Source organism: Sciurus carolinensis, chromosome 11, assembly GCF_902686445.1.
Source record: "Sciurus carolinensis chromosome 11, mSciCar1.2, whole genome shotgun sequence".
NCBI lineage: Eukaryota > Metazoa > Chordata > Mammalia > Rodentia > Sciuridae > Sciurus > Sciurus carolinensis.
Genome location: NC_062223.1, coordinates 13,563,693 through 13,580,472, shown reverse-complemented (window position 1 = coordinate 13,580,472; position 16,780 = coordinate 13,563,693). Strand labels below are relative to the sequence as shown.

At 41.6% G+C, this 16,780-nt stretch overlaps 1 protein-coding gene across 1 annotated transcript; it reads left to right on the top strand.

The window, feature by feature from the left end:
• The first annotated feature begins 12 nt into the window (after positions 1 to 12).
• On the top strand, positions 13 to 16,469 carry Sdhaf2 (succinate dehydrogenase complex assembly factor 2). The gene is made up of 4 exons (XM_047516597.1): positions 13 to 154; positions 7,338 to 7,555; positions 7,634 to 7,743; positions 15,795 to 16,469. The coding sequence occupies exons 1-4, from the start codon at positions 119 to 121 to the stop codon at positions 15,923 to 15,925; spliced, it is 495 nt and encodes a 164-aa protein (XP_047372553.1). The 5' UTR covers positions 13 to 118; the 3' UTR covers positions 15,926 to 16,469.
• The last annotated feature ends 311 nt before the right edge of the window (positions 16,470 to 16,780 follow it).

Sequence of the window (16,780 nt, the reverse complement as noted above, 5' to 3'; positions counted from 1 at the left end):
CATACGCAGGGACGCACCTTCCGGCTTAGGTCCTCCACGGCGGCCGAAGTCCGCGGGTCTGAAGGCCCGGAGTTTCCGGAAGTTGCGCCTTGCCGGCTTCCGGTGCGGGTAGGGAAAAATGGCGGTATTCGTTGTGCTCCCGACTCTGGCGCGGGTGAGAGAGCCGAGTCTAAGGTCCCGGGCGGGCGGTAGCTGGGACTGAGTTTCGTCTTCTTCTGTGATCGTGGAGGTTGTAGGGAGCGTTCAATTGCTCGATCGCTCAGGGCAGGGCCAGTTCCAAAGCGAGGTCAGCTCGGGAGATTCAGGTCGCTTCCGTCCTTTGGGGAGCCCACGGTGTGCTAGACTGGTAATACTCGGTAATGTCTGGTTGAACGGTCAGTTTTCGTGCGAGACTGACCCAGTTCAGATCTCCCCTAGCCCCAGCTGAGCCAGGCCAGCTGAGTGCTCCCTTTTACCTACCAGTTCTTAAGTGTCTATCGAAATTTCGTTTAGTACCTTGAGCTCTTTATTTTTTAATGTAGGCATTTACCACTATAAACCTTACTCGTAGTGCTGTTTTTGTTGCATCTTATAACTTTTTGTATGTGGGGTTTTTATTTATCTTGAGATAATTTTAAATTTTCATTTTGATTTCTTCTTTGACCTTTTGGTTGTTCAAGAGTGTAGTATAGCCGAGCGAGGTGGCACAAGCCCGTAACCCCAGCTTCTCCGGAGGCTTACGCAAGAGGATGGCAAGTTCGAGGCCATCTTGGGCATTTAGCAAGACCTTGTTCCAAAATAAATAAAGAAAGGCTGGGGATGTAGTTCAGCGGTAGAGCGCCCCCTGGGTTCAATCCCCAGTACTGGGGGCAGTTAAGTGTGTTTAATTTGCATGTATTTGTGAAGTTCCCAGATTTTCTTCTATTGATTTGCAGTTTTATTCCAGGGCAGTTGGAAAAGATACTTGGTTTGATTTTTCTTCTTAAATTTTTTAAGACTTGTTTTGTGATTTAACTTGTGATTTATCCTGGGGAATATTCCCCAGTGCACTGAGAGGAATGTGTATTCTATTGTTGGGTGGAATGTTCTGTATATGTCTTTTAGCTACATTTTGTTCTACAGTGTTATTCAGGTCCTCTATTTTCTTTTTGATCCTCTGCTTGGATGATTTGTCCATTATTAAAAGTGAGATATTGAAATTTCCTACTATCCTTTAGCGCTACTTTTTCCCCTTCAGTTCTGTCAGTGTTTGCTTCATATGTTTGGATACTCTACTGTTAGGTGCATATATTTTCATAAATATTATATCATCCTGGTGAGTTAACCCTTTTATCATTGTTTAATGGCCTTTGTCTTGTGACAATTTTTGACTTTTGATATTATTACTTATTTTAATATTAAATATTAAATATTATATTTAATATTAATATTTAATATTATATTTTGACTTTTGATATTATTAATTTTTTTTGATATTATTACTCTCTTGGATGCCTTTTCCATCCTTGAGATATCATTTTCCATCCTTTCACTATCTACCTGTGTGTCCTTAAAGCTAAAGTGAATCTCTTATAGACAGGATATGGTTGGAGGCTGGGTTTTGTTTCTTTGTATGTATGCATGTTTAGTTTTGTTTTCATCTATTGGATCACACTATATCTTTTGATGGAGGAGTTTAATCTATGTTCATTTCATTACTATAGGGAAGGAGTTACTGTTGTCATTTTGTTTTCCATCTTGTAACTCTTTGGTCCCTGTTTTCCTCTTCTTGCTGTCATCAATTGACCCCCCCCCCCCCCATTTGATTTCTAGTTTTCTTTTGTGTGTCCTCTGTAGACGTTTTCTTTGTAGTTACCACTGGGGTTACGTGAAACGTCTTCTAGCAATCTATTTTAACCTGATAACTTAATTTCACTTGCATACAAAACTGTGCTCTTTTATGGTCTCCCTTTTGTGTTATTGATGTCACAAAGTATGCTTTTTATGTTATATATCCATTAATATTTTTATAGACCCAGTGTTTTTTATACACTTGTATTTAACTTCCACACCAGAATGAAAAGTGATTTACTAAGGGATCCTCCTGTAGTTCAGCTGTTTGTGGGGACCAAATAAGGAAGATTCTGGAATCCAGCAGTTCAAGACCAGCCTGGGCAACCTAGCAGGATCCCCTCCCCTCAATAAAAGTGATTTACATACCTCTTATAGTGCCACTTTTTGGGGACAGGGAAGGAGAGTACTGGGGATCGGACCCGTGAGCACTCTACCACTGAGCTACGTTCCCCAGTCCTTTTTTATTTTGAGACAGGTCTCCCTAAATTTGCCCAGGCTGGACTTGAACTTGCCATCCTCCTTCCTCTGCCTCCTGAGCTGAAATTACAGATGTGTCAGTGTGCCCTGCCAGTATTTTGCATTTATCTATGTATTACCTTTGCCAGTGAGCTTTATACTTTTTTATATGTTATGTTACCCTTACCAGTGAGCTATATATACTGTCATATGCTATTGTGTTACTATCCTGCATCTTGTCATTTCTACTTGGCAGGATGTTAAGCATTTCTCTGTTCAACATTTTTTTTTTTTAAACATTTTTTAGTTGTTGATGAACCTTTATTTTATTCATTCGTTTATATGTGGTGGCAAGGTTGAACCCAGTGCCTCACACGTGTGAGGCAAGCCCTTTTCTCCTAAGCCACAGTCTCAGCCTCTCTGATCAGCATTTCTTAAAGTCAGATTGTAAGTCAGGAATAGTGATGAACTTTTGTCTGGCTTTCATTCATCTTGGAAGATTTTTACTTCACCTGTGCTTTTTTTTCTTTTTTGTATTGGGGATTGAACCCAGGGCCGCCGAGACAAGTCCCCAACTCTTTCTTTTTTTTTTTTTTTTTTTGCGCTGCTGGGGATCGAACCCAGGGCCTTATGCTTGCAAGGCAAGCACTCTACCAACTGAGCTATATCCCCAATATCCCCAGCCCCCCAACTCTTTTTTGTATTTTATTTAGAGACAGAGTCTCACTGAGTTGCTGAGGCTGACTTTGAACTCTTGATCCTCCTGCCTTGGGCTCCCAAGCCACTGGGATTACAGGCATTGCCACTGTTCCTGGCTTCATCTATACTTTTGAAGGACAGTCTAGCAGATAGAGTTTGGTTACCCTTTTTTTTTTTTTTTTTCATTCTGCATTTTTTAATTATCATCCCATTTCTAGCCAGCAAGTTTTCTGTTAAGAACTCCTCTGATAGTCTTATGGGAGATTCCTGTTGCTTACAAAATTCTTTTATTTTTGTTTTGTTTTGTTTTTGTTTTTTAGTATATAAATTTTTTTAAAAAAAATAGCTGTAGATGGACAGAATGCCTTTGTTGTATTTGTTTATTTTTATGTGGTGCTAAGGATTGAACCCAGTGCCTCACACTTGCTAGGCAAAGTGTTCTGCCACTGAGCTACAACCCCAGCCATCATCTTTGATTTTTGACAATTTCTTTTTGGAAAAACAAGTATTTTTAATTACCAAAGGATATAAATGTGCACTTGAGAAGCATACTTTTTGTAAGTTTCAAAGCTTTTGATAGCTACAGAGACAACACAAACATATTGCAGTTTAAATTTTCAGTAGTAATTTGTGCCCAATACTGCACAGTTGCCTTGGACTTATGGATCTATACCATGCCCAATATCACTTTATTTCTGGAATGCTGTCTTGATACTAACAGGAAAAAAAAAAAGAAAATGGATGAGCCAGGTACAGTGCTGCATGCCTGTAATCCTAGCAGTTAAGGAAGCTGAGGAAGAAGGATTAGCAAGTTTAAGATCAGCCTCAGCAACTTAGTGAGGCTGTCTCAAAAAAATTTTTTTCTACAATGAGATTTGGCCATAATAATAAGAGATCCAGTTTCCCCACACTGATGATGGTAATTCTCCCCATCCTCTTTAATTTCTATAGAAATGATTCAACCAGTTATGTTACTTAGTGTAGAAAGTAGGAATCCCTGCCTCCCATGTACATCAGTCTTCTAAAGGGCTTGTTAAAAATGCATTTTCCAAGATCTCCCATGCTCTTGGATAGGCAGAATTAATATTTTCCAAATGACCTTACTACCAAAAGTATTGTACGGATTCAGTGCAATTCCTATTAAAATCCCAGTGACGTTCTTCATAGAAATAGAGAAAGCAATCATGAAATTCATTTGGAAAAATAAGAGACCCAGAATAGTCAAGGCGATCCTTAGCAGGAAGAGTGAAGCAGGAGGTATCACAATACCAGACCTCAAACTGTACTACAGAGCTGTAGTAATAAAAACAGCATGGTATTGGCACCAAAATAAACATGTGGACCAATGATACAAAATAAAAGAGACAAACCCACATAAATAAGAGTTATACTAGGCAAAAGTGTCACAAATATACATTGGAGAAAAGATACCCTATTCAACAAATGGTGCTGGGAAAACTGGAAATCCATATGTAACAAAATGAAATTAAATCTCTATCTCTCACACTGCCCAAAAATGAACTCAAAGTGGATCAAAGACTTAGGCATTAGAACAGAGACCCTGAACCTAATAGAAGAAAAAGTAGGCCCAAATCTTCATCATGTTGGATTAGGACCTAACTTCCTTAACAAGACTCCTAAAGTACAAGTAAAATTAAGAATCAATAAATGAGATGGAGTCAAACTATAAAGCTTCTCTGCAAAGGAAACAATAACGTGAAGAGAGAGCCTACAGAATGGGAAAAAAATCGTTACCACATGTACCTCAGATAGAGCACTAATCTCTGGGATATATAAAAAACTCAAAAAACTTAACACCAAAAAAACAAATAACCCAATGAATAAATGGGCTAAGGAACTGAACAGACACTTCACGGAAGAAGAAATACAGTCGATCAACAAACATGAAAAAATGTTCATCATCTCTTGCAATTAGAGGAATGCAAATCAAAACTGCTCTAAGATTTCATCTCACTTCAGTCAGAATGGCAAGCATCAAGAATACAAGCAATAATAAGTGTTGGCAAGGATGTGGAGAAAAAGGTGCACATCCATTGATAATGGGAATACAAATTGGTGCGACCCTTATGGAAAGCAGTATGGCGATTCCTCAGAAAACTTGGAATGGAACCACCATTTGACCCAGCTATTCCAATCCTCAGTTTATACCCAAAGGACTTAAAATCAGCATACTATAGTGACACAGCCACATCAATGTTTACAGCACCTCAATTCACAATAGCTAGATTGTGGAACCAACCTAGATGCCCTTCAGTAGATAAATGGATAAAGAAACTGTGGTATAGACACAGTGGAATTTTACTCAGCCGTAAAGAATAAAAGTATGGCATTTGCAGGTGAATGGATGGAGTTGGAGAATATCATGCTAAGGGACATAAACCAGTCCAAAAAAACCAAAGGCCAAATGTTTTCTCTGATAAGTGGATGATGATATATAATGGGGAGTGCGTGGTCAAGGAAGAATGGAGGAACTTTGGATTGTGTAGAGGGATATCGGGGGAAGGGGGAAGGAAAGATGGTGAAATGAGACAAACATCACCCTGTGTACATGTATGATTACATGAATGGTATGACTTCATTGTGTACAACCAGAGAAATGAAAAGTTGTACTCCATTTGTGTACAATGAATAAAGTGCATTTTGCTGTCAACATTTTTAAGAAAAAAAGAAGAAAATAAGTTGCAAAATCATTACATGATGAGACAAAAAAAAAAAAGCATTTTCCAGATACAAGAGATTCTGATCCAAAATGTTTAGGGTGGGGCTTACGAAACTGAATTTTCATTGTATGCTATGTTCGTTTGCTTGTGCTACCATAATAAAATACCTGTGTCAAAAAGTGGCTTAAACAACAGAAATTTATTTTCTCACAATTCTGAAGACCTAAGGTCCAAGATCAAGGTGATGGTTGGTTTGATTTCTCTAGAGGCCTCTCTGTGGCTCTTAGACGGCAATGTCATGTGTCCTCATACGGTCTTTGTGCATGCATGCACATTTCTCCATGTCTCTTCTGACTTTAGACTGGTTATAATATAACCTGGTGTAAACTCCTTTGGGTACATGCTAGTTAGGGTTTCTTGGACTTCTTGAATCTTGATGTCCATTTCCACAAATTTGGAAGTTTTTGGTCATTATTTATTTAAATAAGATTTCTGCATCTTTCCTCTTCTGAGACTCTCATGATGTGAACATCGGTCTTCTTGATGGTGTCCTATAAGTCCCTACGTTTTCTTTACTCTTTTAAAGATTCTATACCTCCGATGTAATTCAAATGGCCTGTCTTAGTTTTCTGGTTTTTTCTTCTGCTTCATCAAGTGTGCCCTTAAATACCTCTAGTGAGTTTTTTCAATTCAGTTATGGTGTTTAACTTCAAAGGTTTTGTTTGCTTCATTTTAAAATATTTTTTGTTGAAATTCTCATTTTGTTCAAGTATCATCTTCCTGAGCTTATCGAACATCTTTGTGATGGTCATTTTGAATTTTCATTAGGTGGTTTATTTATCTCTGTGATCAATTTTTGGAGACTTTTTTTGGTCTTTTCGATTGGGCCATGTTCCCCTGTACTTTATACAACTTTGCATCGCCATCTGTGCATTTGAAAAGCATACCTCTCGTCTTTATGGACTGGCTTAATGCAAGGAAGACCTTGATCAGTCAGCCTGGCTAGAGATTCTGAGGGCCTCTGTCCTTTCCTGTGAATGTGTCTTTTCTAGACTTAGTGGGTATAAATTTTCAATTCAGGGTACTTACCAGTTGTCTTTTTCAGGAGTTCATAATTTTTTGCTCCCTTTGGTGTCTGAGTGTGATGCTATAGTTTCTTTGGAACTGCTGCAAGTTGCTCCAGCACTCTTCATTTTCATTAGTCCCTAGACTTCTAGCCAGGACTGCCAGTTATCTGGGTTAGGCAAGACAGAAACCAGTCTCCCACACAGCTCCCTGAAAAGCCTTTCTCTAGATTGGGAGCCTTTGAGAGATTAAGGACCATACCATCTGTGTATCCTCAGCATTCCAAAATAGTTGAATGATTGGAATACAAACTGTACTGTAAGACTTTTAAAGGAATGCAAAGGAAGAAGAAAATATTTCTGCTGGGACAATTTCTAGAAAGACTGGTTAAGAGCACATATTTTGCAATTCTATTTGGATGACTATTTATCCTCTTTTAGTCTTGTATTCCTGGATTCCTCAGATTCCTGGATTCCTGGACTATAAAGTAGGGACAAGTATCAACACAACTTCTCTGCCACGAAATAATATCTAATTCAGCACCCAGCACCACTGTAATTGTTTACTAAATGACCGCGATGGTAAGGTCATTGTTATTTTAAAGATGTTTCTGGTTTGTTTCAGATGTTGCCAAGGCATAGCCTGTTGTCTCCTTCGCTCAGTGCGACATCATTCAGACGTTTCTACAGAGGTGACAGCCCAACAGATTCTCAAAAAGACTTGATTGAAATCCCTTTGCCTCCATGGCAGGAGAGAACCGATGAATCCATAGAAACCAAAAGAGCCCGCCTGCTCTATGAGAGCAGAAAGAGGGGAATGCTGGAAAACTGCATTCTCCTTAGGTATGGGCAGCAGTCCGTGTGGCAGTTAGTTCTCTTTGACTGGAGGCAATCTTTGTAACCTCTCTTTCTTGTTTTTAGCCTCTTTGCTAAAGAACATCTGCACCACATGACGGAGAAGCAGCTGAACCTCTACGATCGCTTGATCAACGAGCCCAGTAATGACTGGGATATTTACTACTGGGCCACAGGTACTGGTCATGATAAGCAGAATAATGTGAAAATAAGATGAGTTAGCTGATTTGAGTCTGAAATTATATCCTAGGTAGTTTTTTCTTCTTTCATTCGTGTTATTGCCACTCAAGCCCTGCAAATTTTTCCAAAATGTCCAAAATGTGTTTTATCAGGTAAGGTTCTTTGGTTGTGAGACAGAAGAAAAACTTACTATAACTTAAGCCATAAAGGATCGTAGAGCTGGGCGCAGTGGCACACGCCTGTAATCCAGTGGCTCAGGAGGCTGAGGCAAGGAGGATGATGAGCTCAAAGCCAGTCTCAGCAAGGTAGCCAGGCCCTAAGCAACTCAGTAAGACATGTTTCTAACTAAAATATAAACAGGGCTGGGGATGTGGTTTAGTGGTTAAGTGCCCCTGGTTTTAATCCCCAGTACCAAAAAAAAAAAATTGGGGAACTTAGTTGAAGGGTTTGTGGCACTCAGGATCAAAGGCAAGATTGAAGAACAACCAGGCTGGGAATGGAGAAAAACTGTTACCAGACCTGTGTCTAACTGCTCGTCACATGAGAGGCTGGTTAAGTTGAGAGAGAGATGTGAAGGCAAAAAAAAAAAAAAAAAAAAAAACTATTTGAAAAGCTGACTGATGGAGAAGTTAGAAGATAGTCATCCAAATTAAATCTTGCTGCTCGGGGCCAGCAAGGGGTTGCTAAGGGAGAGTTTTAAGGAGATGAGAACAATCAGGTGCAAATAATATCAAGAAATTATTTTTCAACTGCAGGCCACAGGTATCATGAATGTCCTGTCTCTGGTTGATGCTCTCTGGACCTCCCAAGGTTCCTATAACTCAGTTTCTTGTTGCTGTGGATGACTATCTTAAGCTCTACATCCACAGACCATAAGCTTCATACCCACCTATGTGCAAGAATTCAGGTTGCTTAAAGGCTGTGTTTGTGTCTACTCTATGTTCTAGGACATTATTAAAAAGTCATGAGTTCCAGGTTCCGCCTGAATTGCTGCTCCTTCATCCTCAGCATGATCCTAGAAAGCTGTCAAAGCCTGATCTGTCATGTCCATTATTTCCATTAACTGTAGCTCAGTTACACAGCTACATTCAACTAAGAGGAAGAAATAATATAGTCTGTTCCATGTACCCAACTACCCTGGGCCTTTTGTTATCAGTGAAAATGGGAGAATGGACATTGGGTGAATCTCCTTTTGTGCTGCACACTGGGTATCTGTTTTTATGTCTTTACTCAGTCAGGCACTTAATAACTTTTATGTTAATGTGGGTTACATATGTGAGTAGTTCATAAGGTTGTTATCTAGGCTAAGTGTGTATTAGACTTTGCCATCTAGATTTGTGTAAGTACTCTCTGATTTCCCACAATAGTAAAATCACTATGACACAGTTTTCAGAATACATCCCTGTCATTAAGGAATGTGTTACCGTATTAGTATTAGGAAACAGGAACCATTCTGTAAATTCTAAGTACAAAGAATGGTCTAGAAGCTTATGTGATTGACTATTGGAAAGCCCACAAAGTCTGAATTATTTACTATTTGGCCCTTTACAGAACAAGTATTGCTGACTTAGTATAATGCATTTGGGATTCATCCATGTTTTTTTGTGTATCATTAATTCATTCTTTGGTATTGTGAGTGATATTCTGGTGTGTGGGTGTACCACAGTTCGTTTATCCATTGATCAGTTGAGAGACATTGCAGTTGTTTCCAATTGTAGGCATTACCAATACAGCTGCCATAAACATTTGCATACAGATTTTGTGAACATAAGTTTTAGTTTCTCTTGACTAAATACCGAGGAGAAGTTTAACCAGGTCACATAATAAGTATATGCTTAAATTTGTAACATAACACACGTCTTTTGTAATAGACCAGATAGTAAATATTTCAGGCCACACAGGCCATGTGATCTCTCTTGTAATTCCTCAGCTGCCTTCATAGCATAAGAGCAGCCACAGACAACAGGCAAACAAATGAATGTGACTGTATTCCAATAAAACTTTGTTTATGGACACCAAATTTGGATTTCATATAATTTTCATGTCATGAAATAATCTTTTGACTTTTTTTTCCCAACCATTTAAAAATCATTTTTAGCTCATAGGCCATTACAAAAATAGACTGCAAACCATAGTTTCTCAGCTTCTGTGTTAAGTGAAAGACGCCAGACTCGAGGAGTACCTATTGTATGATTCTGTTTAGATGTTGTACTGGAAAAAGCAAGACATCAGGGACAAAACAGATGAGTGAGTGCCAGGGACTGGGTATGAAGGAAGGGATTGCTATTCCTCATTTTTTATCAACTCTCTATGTTACTTGCACTTTGGTTATTCAACATTCCAAGAAGTCTATAGTGGAACATCACTGTAATTTTAATTGCCATATCTCTAAAAACTAATAACATTGAGTATCTTTTCAAGTGCTTATTTACCATTTGTATATATCTTTGTTGTTGCTTCTCTTCAGATATCCTACGACCACCATTTTTATTAAATTGTGTGGTTTGTTTTCTTATTATTGAGTTTTAAGGATTCTTCAGTTACTTTGAATTCATGTCTTTTATCAGATATGTGTCTTGCAAGTATTTATCTTTTCATATTCTTAACATTGTCATGGAGCAGTTTTTAATTTTGGTGGAGTACAGTTTTGTTTAATGGGTTGTGGAATGTGTGTGTGTGTGCATGTGTGCACGCTGTGGATTGAACCTGGGGGCTTTTTACCACTAAGCTACATCTTCAGATCGTTTCATTTTATTTATTTATTTATTTAATTTTGGGGGAGCGGGTACCGGGGATTGAATTCAGGGGCACTCAACCACTGAGCCACATCCCCAGCCCTATTTTGTATTTTATTTAGAGACAGGATCTCACTGAGTTGCTGAGTGCCTCACTGTTGCTGAGGCTGACTTTGAACTCATGATCCTCCTGCCTTAGCCTCCTGGGCCACTGGGATTATAGGCGTGTGCCGTAACACCCAGCTTGGTTTGTATTTTCGATATATTAGAACTCTGCCAGATTTAAAGTCACAAAGATTGGGCTGGGGAGATAGCTCAGTTGGTAGAGTGCTTGTCTTGCAAGCACAAGGCCCTGGGTTTGATCCCCAGCACCACAAAAAAAAAAAAAAAAGTCACAAAGATTTTCTCTCAAAGGTGAAAGACTAAGGGAAAATGAGAGTTTCCATGGTCTGCCTTGGGAAGGGAGTTATAAGCCAGGAACCAGGATTGAAAACCAAAATCCATATATCACAATACCACAAACTGTCTTTGTTTCTGTATTTAAATTGAGTTTTTTGTAGATAGCATATATTGTGTTCCTTTTGTATTTCATCTGTTAGTCTCTGTCTTTTCACTACTGTGTTTAGATCATTTATATTTACTGAATTATCAGTGTGTTTGAATTAAAATCTACTGCCTTTTTAGTTGCTTCCTGTTTCTTCTATCTGTTCTTTGTTTCTTCTGTTTCTGGGAAGTTTTAAAATTCTTTCATTTTCTCCCCACTCTTGGTTTCTTTATATTTCTGTCTTTTTTTTTTTTTTTTTTTTTTTTTTAGTAACCTACAGTATACATCTTTAGTCAGTCTGACTTGAAATGTTACATGAATCCTGCCAGACGTGGTGGTGCATGCCTGTAATCCAAGCTCCTTGGGAGGCTGAGAGAATCACAAGTCCTAGTCTGGCCTCAGCAACTTACAAGACCCTTTCTCAAAATAAAAAATCAAAAGGACTGAGCTGGGCATGGAGGTAATCCCAGCGATTTGAGAGGTTGGGGCAGGAGGATTGCAAGTTTGAGGGCAGCCTCAGCAACTCAGACAGACCCTGTCTCAGAGTTAAAAATAAAAAGAGCTGGGGTGTAGCTCAGTGTAAAGCACCCCAGAGTTCAGCCCCATATAATAAAGTACAGATGGGGCGGTGGCTGTGGCTCAGTGTTGAGCACTTGTCTAGAACATGTGCACTCCTGGGTTCAGTCCCTAGTACTGGAAAGAAAAGGAAACGCTGGCTTCATGGGTGACACCAGCCCCTCGTGGCACTCTGCAGGTCCCGCTCCCGTCTCCTGCCATGGTCGCTGTGCTCTGCATTCTTACCCACACTGGAAGCCGCAGCACCTTTCTGTTGTTTTACTTTGGATAGTCTGAGGAAAAGAAAACAAAATGTATTTTATATTCTCCTTCATTTTAACCATTTCTGGAGATCCTGTAAATCTGTTTCTGTTCGTACCATAATCCTATGTGAAGAACTTGCTTTGGTCTTTCTTGTAGTCCGAGTTGGCTGTTTGGAATTCTCTCAGCATTGGATGTAGACTTGTGGGCACACTTACGTTTCTAGGCTGTTAGTCCGCGGATCAAGTTGGTCTTTTCCTGAGTTGAGCTGCCTTTGCGTTTGTCTTTTCTTAATTTACCTTCAGTCACCACCAGCTTCAAATTCCTGCAGTGTTGAAATGTGCTGCTTTCTGGTTTGCCTGGTTTCACACAAGAGGTCTATTGTATGTTTGTTTCTTTCTATGTAGTGTATCTTTTCTTTCTGAATGTTTTCAGTGTTTTATCATTAGGTTGTAACTGTTGGATTATAAACCTATTAGTTTTCTGTCACTGTCACAGATGCCTGAGATGATCAACTTATAGAGAAAGCTTTATTTAATTTAATTAATTTACATTTAAGAAATGAGGTCTTGGGCTGGGGGAATAGCTTGGTTGGTAGAGTGCTTGCCTTGCATGGGCCCTGGGGTTAATCCCCAGCACCACCAAAATAAAAAAAAGAGATTTTGGCTTGAGGTTTTAGCTCAGTGGTAAGCACTTGCCTATCACATGTGAAGCCCTTGCTTTGATTCCCCAACCCCCAGCAGGTGGTCTCATTGTGCTCTCCAGGCTGGCTCTGAACTCCTAGACTCAGGCCACCTTCCTGTGTCAGCCTCCTGAGTAGCTGGGACTGCACACGTGCCACCACACCTAACTTTGAAAAGGTTTATTTGGCTCACAGTTTGGGAGGTTTCAGTCTGAGGTTAGTTGGCCCCGTTGGTTTGGGGCCTGTGGCAAACCCACACCTGAGGGCAGGAAGCATGTGGCAAAGCAAAATAGTCAGGAAACTGGGCACGGGTAGGACGGTTGGAGGGAGGCTGGCTTTCCCTGGTCCTCAGGAGCTTGCCCCCAGTGACTGAAGACCTCCTAGTAGGCCCCCCTTTTAAAAGTTTGTGCCATCTCTCAACGGTACCAAGTTGGGACAGAGCCATATAGTGGACATTGTCTTGTGAGGAACATTCCAGATCCAGAGTCTGGCAATGTGTTGGGGTGTCGGTTTGTTTTGCTCTTTGTCCCACCTGGGGTTCTCTGTTGGATCTGTGTTTTTATATCTTTCATTGTTGTTGGAAAATTCAGCCATTATCCCTTTTGTCTCGTTCATTCCCTTTTCCTTTTGGGATTCCAGTTGCATTTAGATTAGACAGTTTAACAGCTCACAGCTTTTGGATTCTGTTTTGTGTTCTTTACTCTTTGAATATTTGCTTGGGTAGTTTGCATTGGCTAATACCTTCTGACCTAGCTTCCCAGGTTTGTTCCTTATGTCAAATCTCATGATAAGCCTATTGAAGTCATTCTGTGTATCTATTTTTAGCATTTCCATTTGACTTCTGGAGTTTCTGGCTCCCTGTTGGAATTCTTCATCTGTCCATACATTTTGTCTGCTTTTTCCACTAGAACTTTAATATGAGTCACAGTTACTTTATTTTTATTTTTACTTTTTTTTGGTACTGGGCATTGAACCCAGGGATGCTTAAGCACTGAGCCACATCCCCAACCCTTTTTATTTTTTATTTTGAGATGGGGTTTTGCTAAGCTGCTAAAGCTGGCCTTGAACTTTCATTCCTCCTGTCTCAGCCTCCCCCCGTCCCTGAGGTTACAGGATTGTGCCCCCACGCCTGGCAGTCATAGCTACTCTACGTCCCCTATCTGGTTCTTCTAACACCTGAGTTCTTCTTGAGTCTGTTTCTGTCGATGTGTCTCTTTGTAGTGTACTTTGTTTTGTTTTTTCTAATTTTCTGTATGCGTATCACATAAGATTTAATTGACGTTAGATGTCACGGGTAAGACATTGAAGACTGCGGACTGTGGTGTTTATTATGCCTTGAAGTGGGTATGCTTCTCCTAGGCTGCTCCTACGGGGGATTGAGTCAGTGGATTAGAAGAGAAGCTCTCTGGTTGGGTTTGACTTCTAAGCATCACCTGCCTCTGGTGCTCAGGGTCCAAGCTGTTTCCTAAGGGCATTTCTCCATATTCCTGTTCTGCCCTCAGCTTTCAGTCTTCCCTGTACTTCCTGTGCCCAGAGGGATGCTCTCCGTGTCTTCCCTCCCCCAGAGCAGTGAACCCCTGTACTTTCCTCTTGGTGGTGTTCGCTTGGGGGTGCGGTGGCTTCTTCCCCCCTGCAGCCTTGGTTTCAGGCCGTCTGTTCCCTGGAGCGCTATTTCTCAGTGACCTGCCTCTCCCCAGGGGCAGGAGTGTTTGTTGTTTGTTTTCTCAGCCTTCTTCCAGCCTGCGCGGGCCTCACCTGCACGCTGGGAGAGACTGCTTAAGCTTGGGCACTGGAGACTTGTTCTGTAGAGAAGAAGGACCTGGCCTGGGCCTTGTGCTCTTCTACCACCTGGCCTATGCCCCCTCTCCTGGGCTGTGTCCCTGAGGGAGGCTTCCTCCAGCCTCCTGCCCTGCACCCAGTCTTCATCAGGAGACACCCATGGAGACTTCTTGGGAAGAACCTCCAAGAGGGTGTGAACTCTGCTTGGATGTGCGGCCCCCAGGGCTTTTGTACTCAGGCCAGCACATGTTTGGTTTGGACGGTTCACTAGAAGTTTTACTGAATTCTTCTCACCTATTGGTATCACGCCCAGTGTCTCTCTCCGTGCCCTGTCACAGCTGAGCAAGCACCGTGCCTTTTTCCTTTGAGGGGCTTCTCATTCCTTACTCATTCTGTTTGGTTGCCCTGTGACCCCAGCTCTTTGACAACTTCAAGAAAAGTCATATTTTTCACTTTTTGACTTTTTCTTATTGTTAAAATGAATTTGAAGTTCTTTCCAACTTTCTACATGCTAGGGGGAGGCCTAAGAGTCCTTGGGTCCCCCCTTTTCCATGAGGAATACCTTGTCACGAAAAGCCCAGAACACTCACCTGCCCAACCCTGTGCTGAGGCGGGGCATCTGACTTAGTGTCAAGGGATTCCCTGCCGTCACATCGTCACATCGTATTTAGTCTTCTAGGTGGATGATCCTGGAGCACATTACCTCAGCTTGACCATGAGAGGCTTTGCTTACAACCGGCCTCTTAAGCAAGGGCGAAAGACTGGCGGCGACAGCGTGCTGCCTGCCCGCACTCGCCCGAGGCTGGCACTTGCGTTTCTCTGCTCAGTGCTGCCTCGGCTGTCTGCTCACTTACGTCTGTTCTCCAGGTTTGGGTTAGTTTTGTGTGTTCTAATAACCCTCCAATAATTTCCTTTTTGCTGAAGTTTACTAGTGTTATCAGTTTCTGTCACCTACAACCAAGGACTTCTAACTGATAAAGAGCTTTTATTTCAGGAAATGTATAGAAAAGGAAACAATCCATTAGTCCCCCCTCTGCCATGGGGAATACATTTCAAGATCCCAGTGGGTGCCGACACTGCGGCTCACACCAGATCCTGTGCCTCCCATCTGCTCTGCTGTGTTGCCACATAGTACCAAAGTGCATCTGTCCATCGTGTTTTATGCCCTTAGGCCTGAAGAACCAGATAGCAAATGGTTTAATCTTGCACCCAGATGTTCTTTACCATGACACTCAGCTCTGCCATCATAACACAAAAGTAGCCACAGACCAGGTGCAGATAGGAGTGGCTGTTTCCATATATTTACAAATAGAGGCCCACGTGGCTTGTCCACCCTGGTATAGTTTAATGTCCCATGTATTTAGAGGAATGGAGACAGTCTGTATGTCATCTGTGGTTCTTGGCCAGGACCAGCGTTTCGAGGTTTAAGATCTTTAGTCTGAGCATTGACTACCTATGGCGTAATTCTTTCTGCCCACTCTTCTCTTGCAGAAGCAAAACCAGCCCCCGAAATACTTGAAAATGAAGTCATGGCACTGCTGAGGGATTTTGCCAAAAACAAGAACAAAGAGCAGAGACTGCGTGCCCCAGATCTTGAATACCTCCTTGAAAAGCCACATTGAATTGTGGACTGCTCCTCTGCCTGCCATGGGACTCGCCGTGGATGGTGACCGCTTACGACGCTGGCCTCAGCTTCCAGCTTCGCCTTAGACAGCCCCTCAAGTGACGGACACATCGCTCTCCCAGGACAGACACCCTGCAGACTGTGCAGGGTGCTTGCTCTGACAGTAGTGTCATTTGTCAGTGTTGTGGGCGCCGGCCTGCTTTGTCTGGCTGCCACGGTGCAGGTCTGCCACAAGAGGGCACTGCAGGGGACGCAACCGTGCCAGCTTTGCTTCAGCCCCAGATGTGCTCAGCGAAAAGCAGCAGCCGGCCGCTGTGCTGATGGTCCAGGTGGTCCAGGGCTTTGTAGGAGCGAAGTGCCCCCTTCCAACCAGGGACCATCCTTTCTGCCCTCTGAGTGGAACCCGCCAGAGGCACAGAGGCAGAATGAGGGCAGCGAGCAGGAGTGGCGTGGGCTTGAGAGTCGACACCTTCATCATCAGATTTCCTTGAAGATATGCGCTTTGTAAGTTGAAAGATCATGAATATTAAAGGATATTGAAAAACAGGAAATTGTCAGTTTTCTAATTCTCACAGTTATTTTCGTTTTGTCATGTAATCCATAGTCCTATGTTTATGGAGTTTGACAAGGTCATAATCATAGGTTTTCTTTCCAAGTAACACTTTCCCCCTCCTTTCTACAGTTTTCCCAGTTATTTTAGTCAAATAGTAACAGTACGTTAGAAGCAATATGTTAGAATGAATCTGTTGGAAGTGTTTAGTTCTGGAGCCTCTGCAGAGAGTTCTGTGCTACCGGAGGTGGTCTCTGCTGAGGGCTTTGCCCGCAGACCTGTTGGAAGAGTCAGGCACTCAGA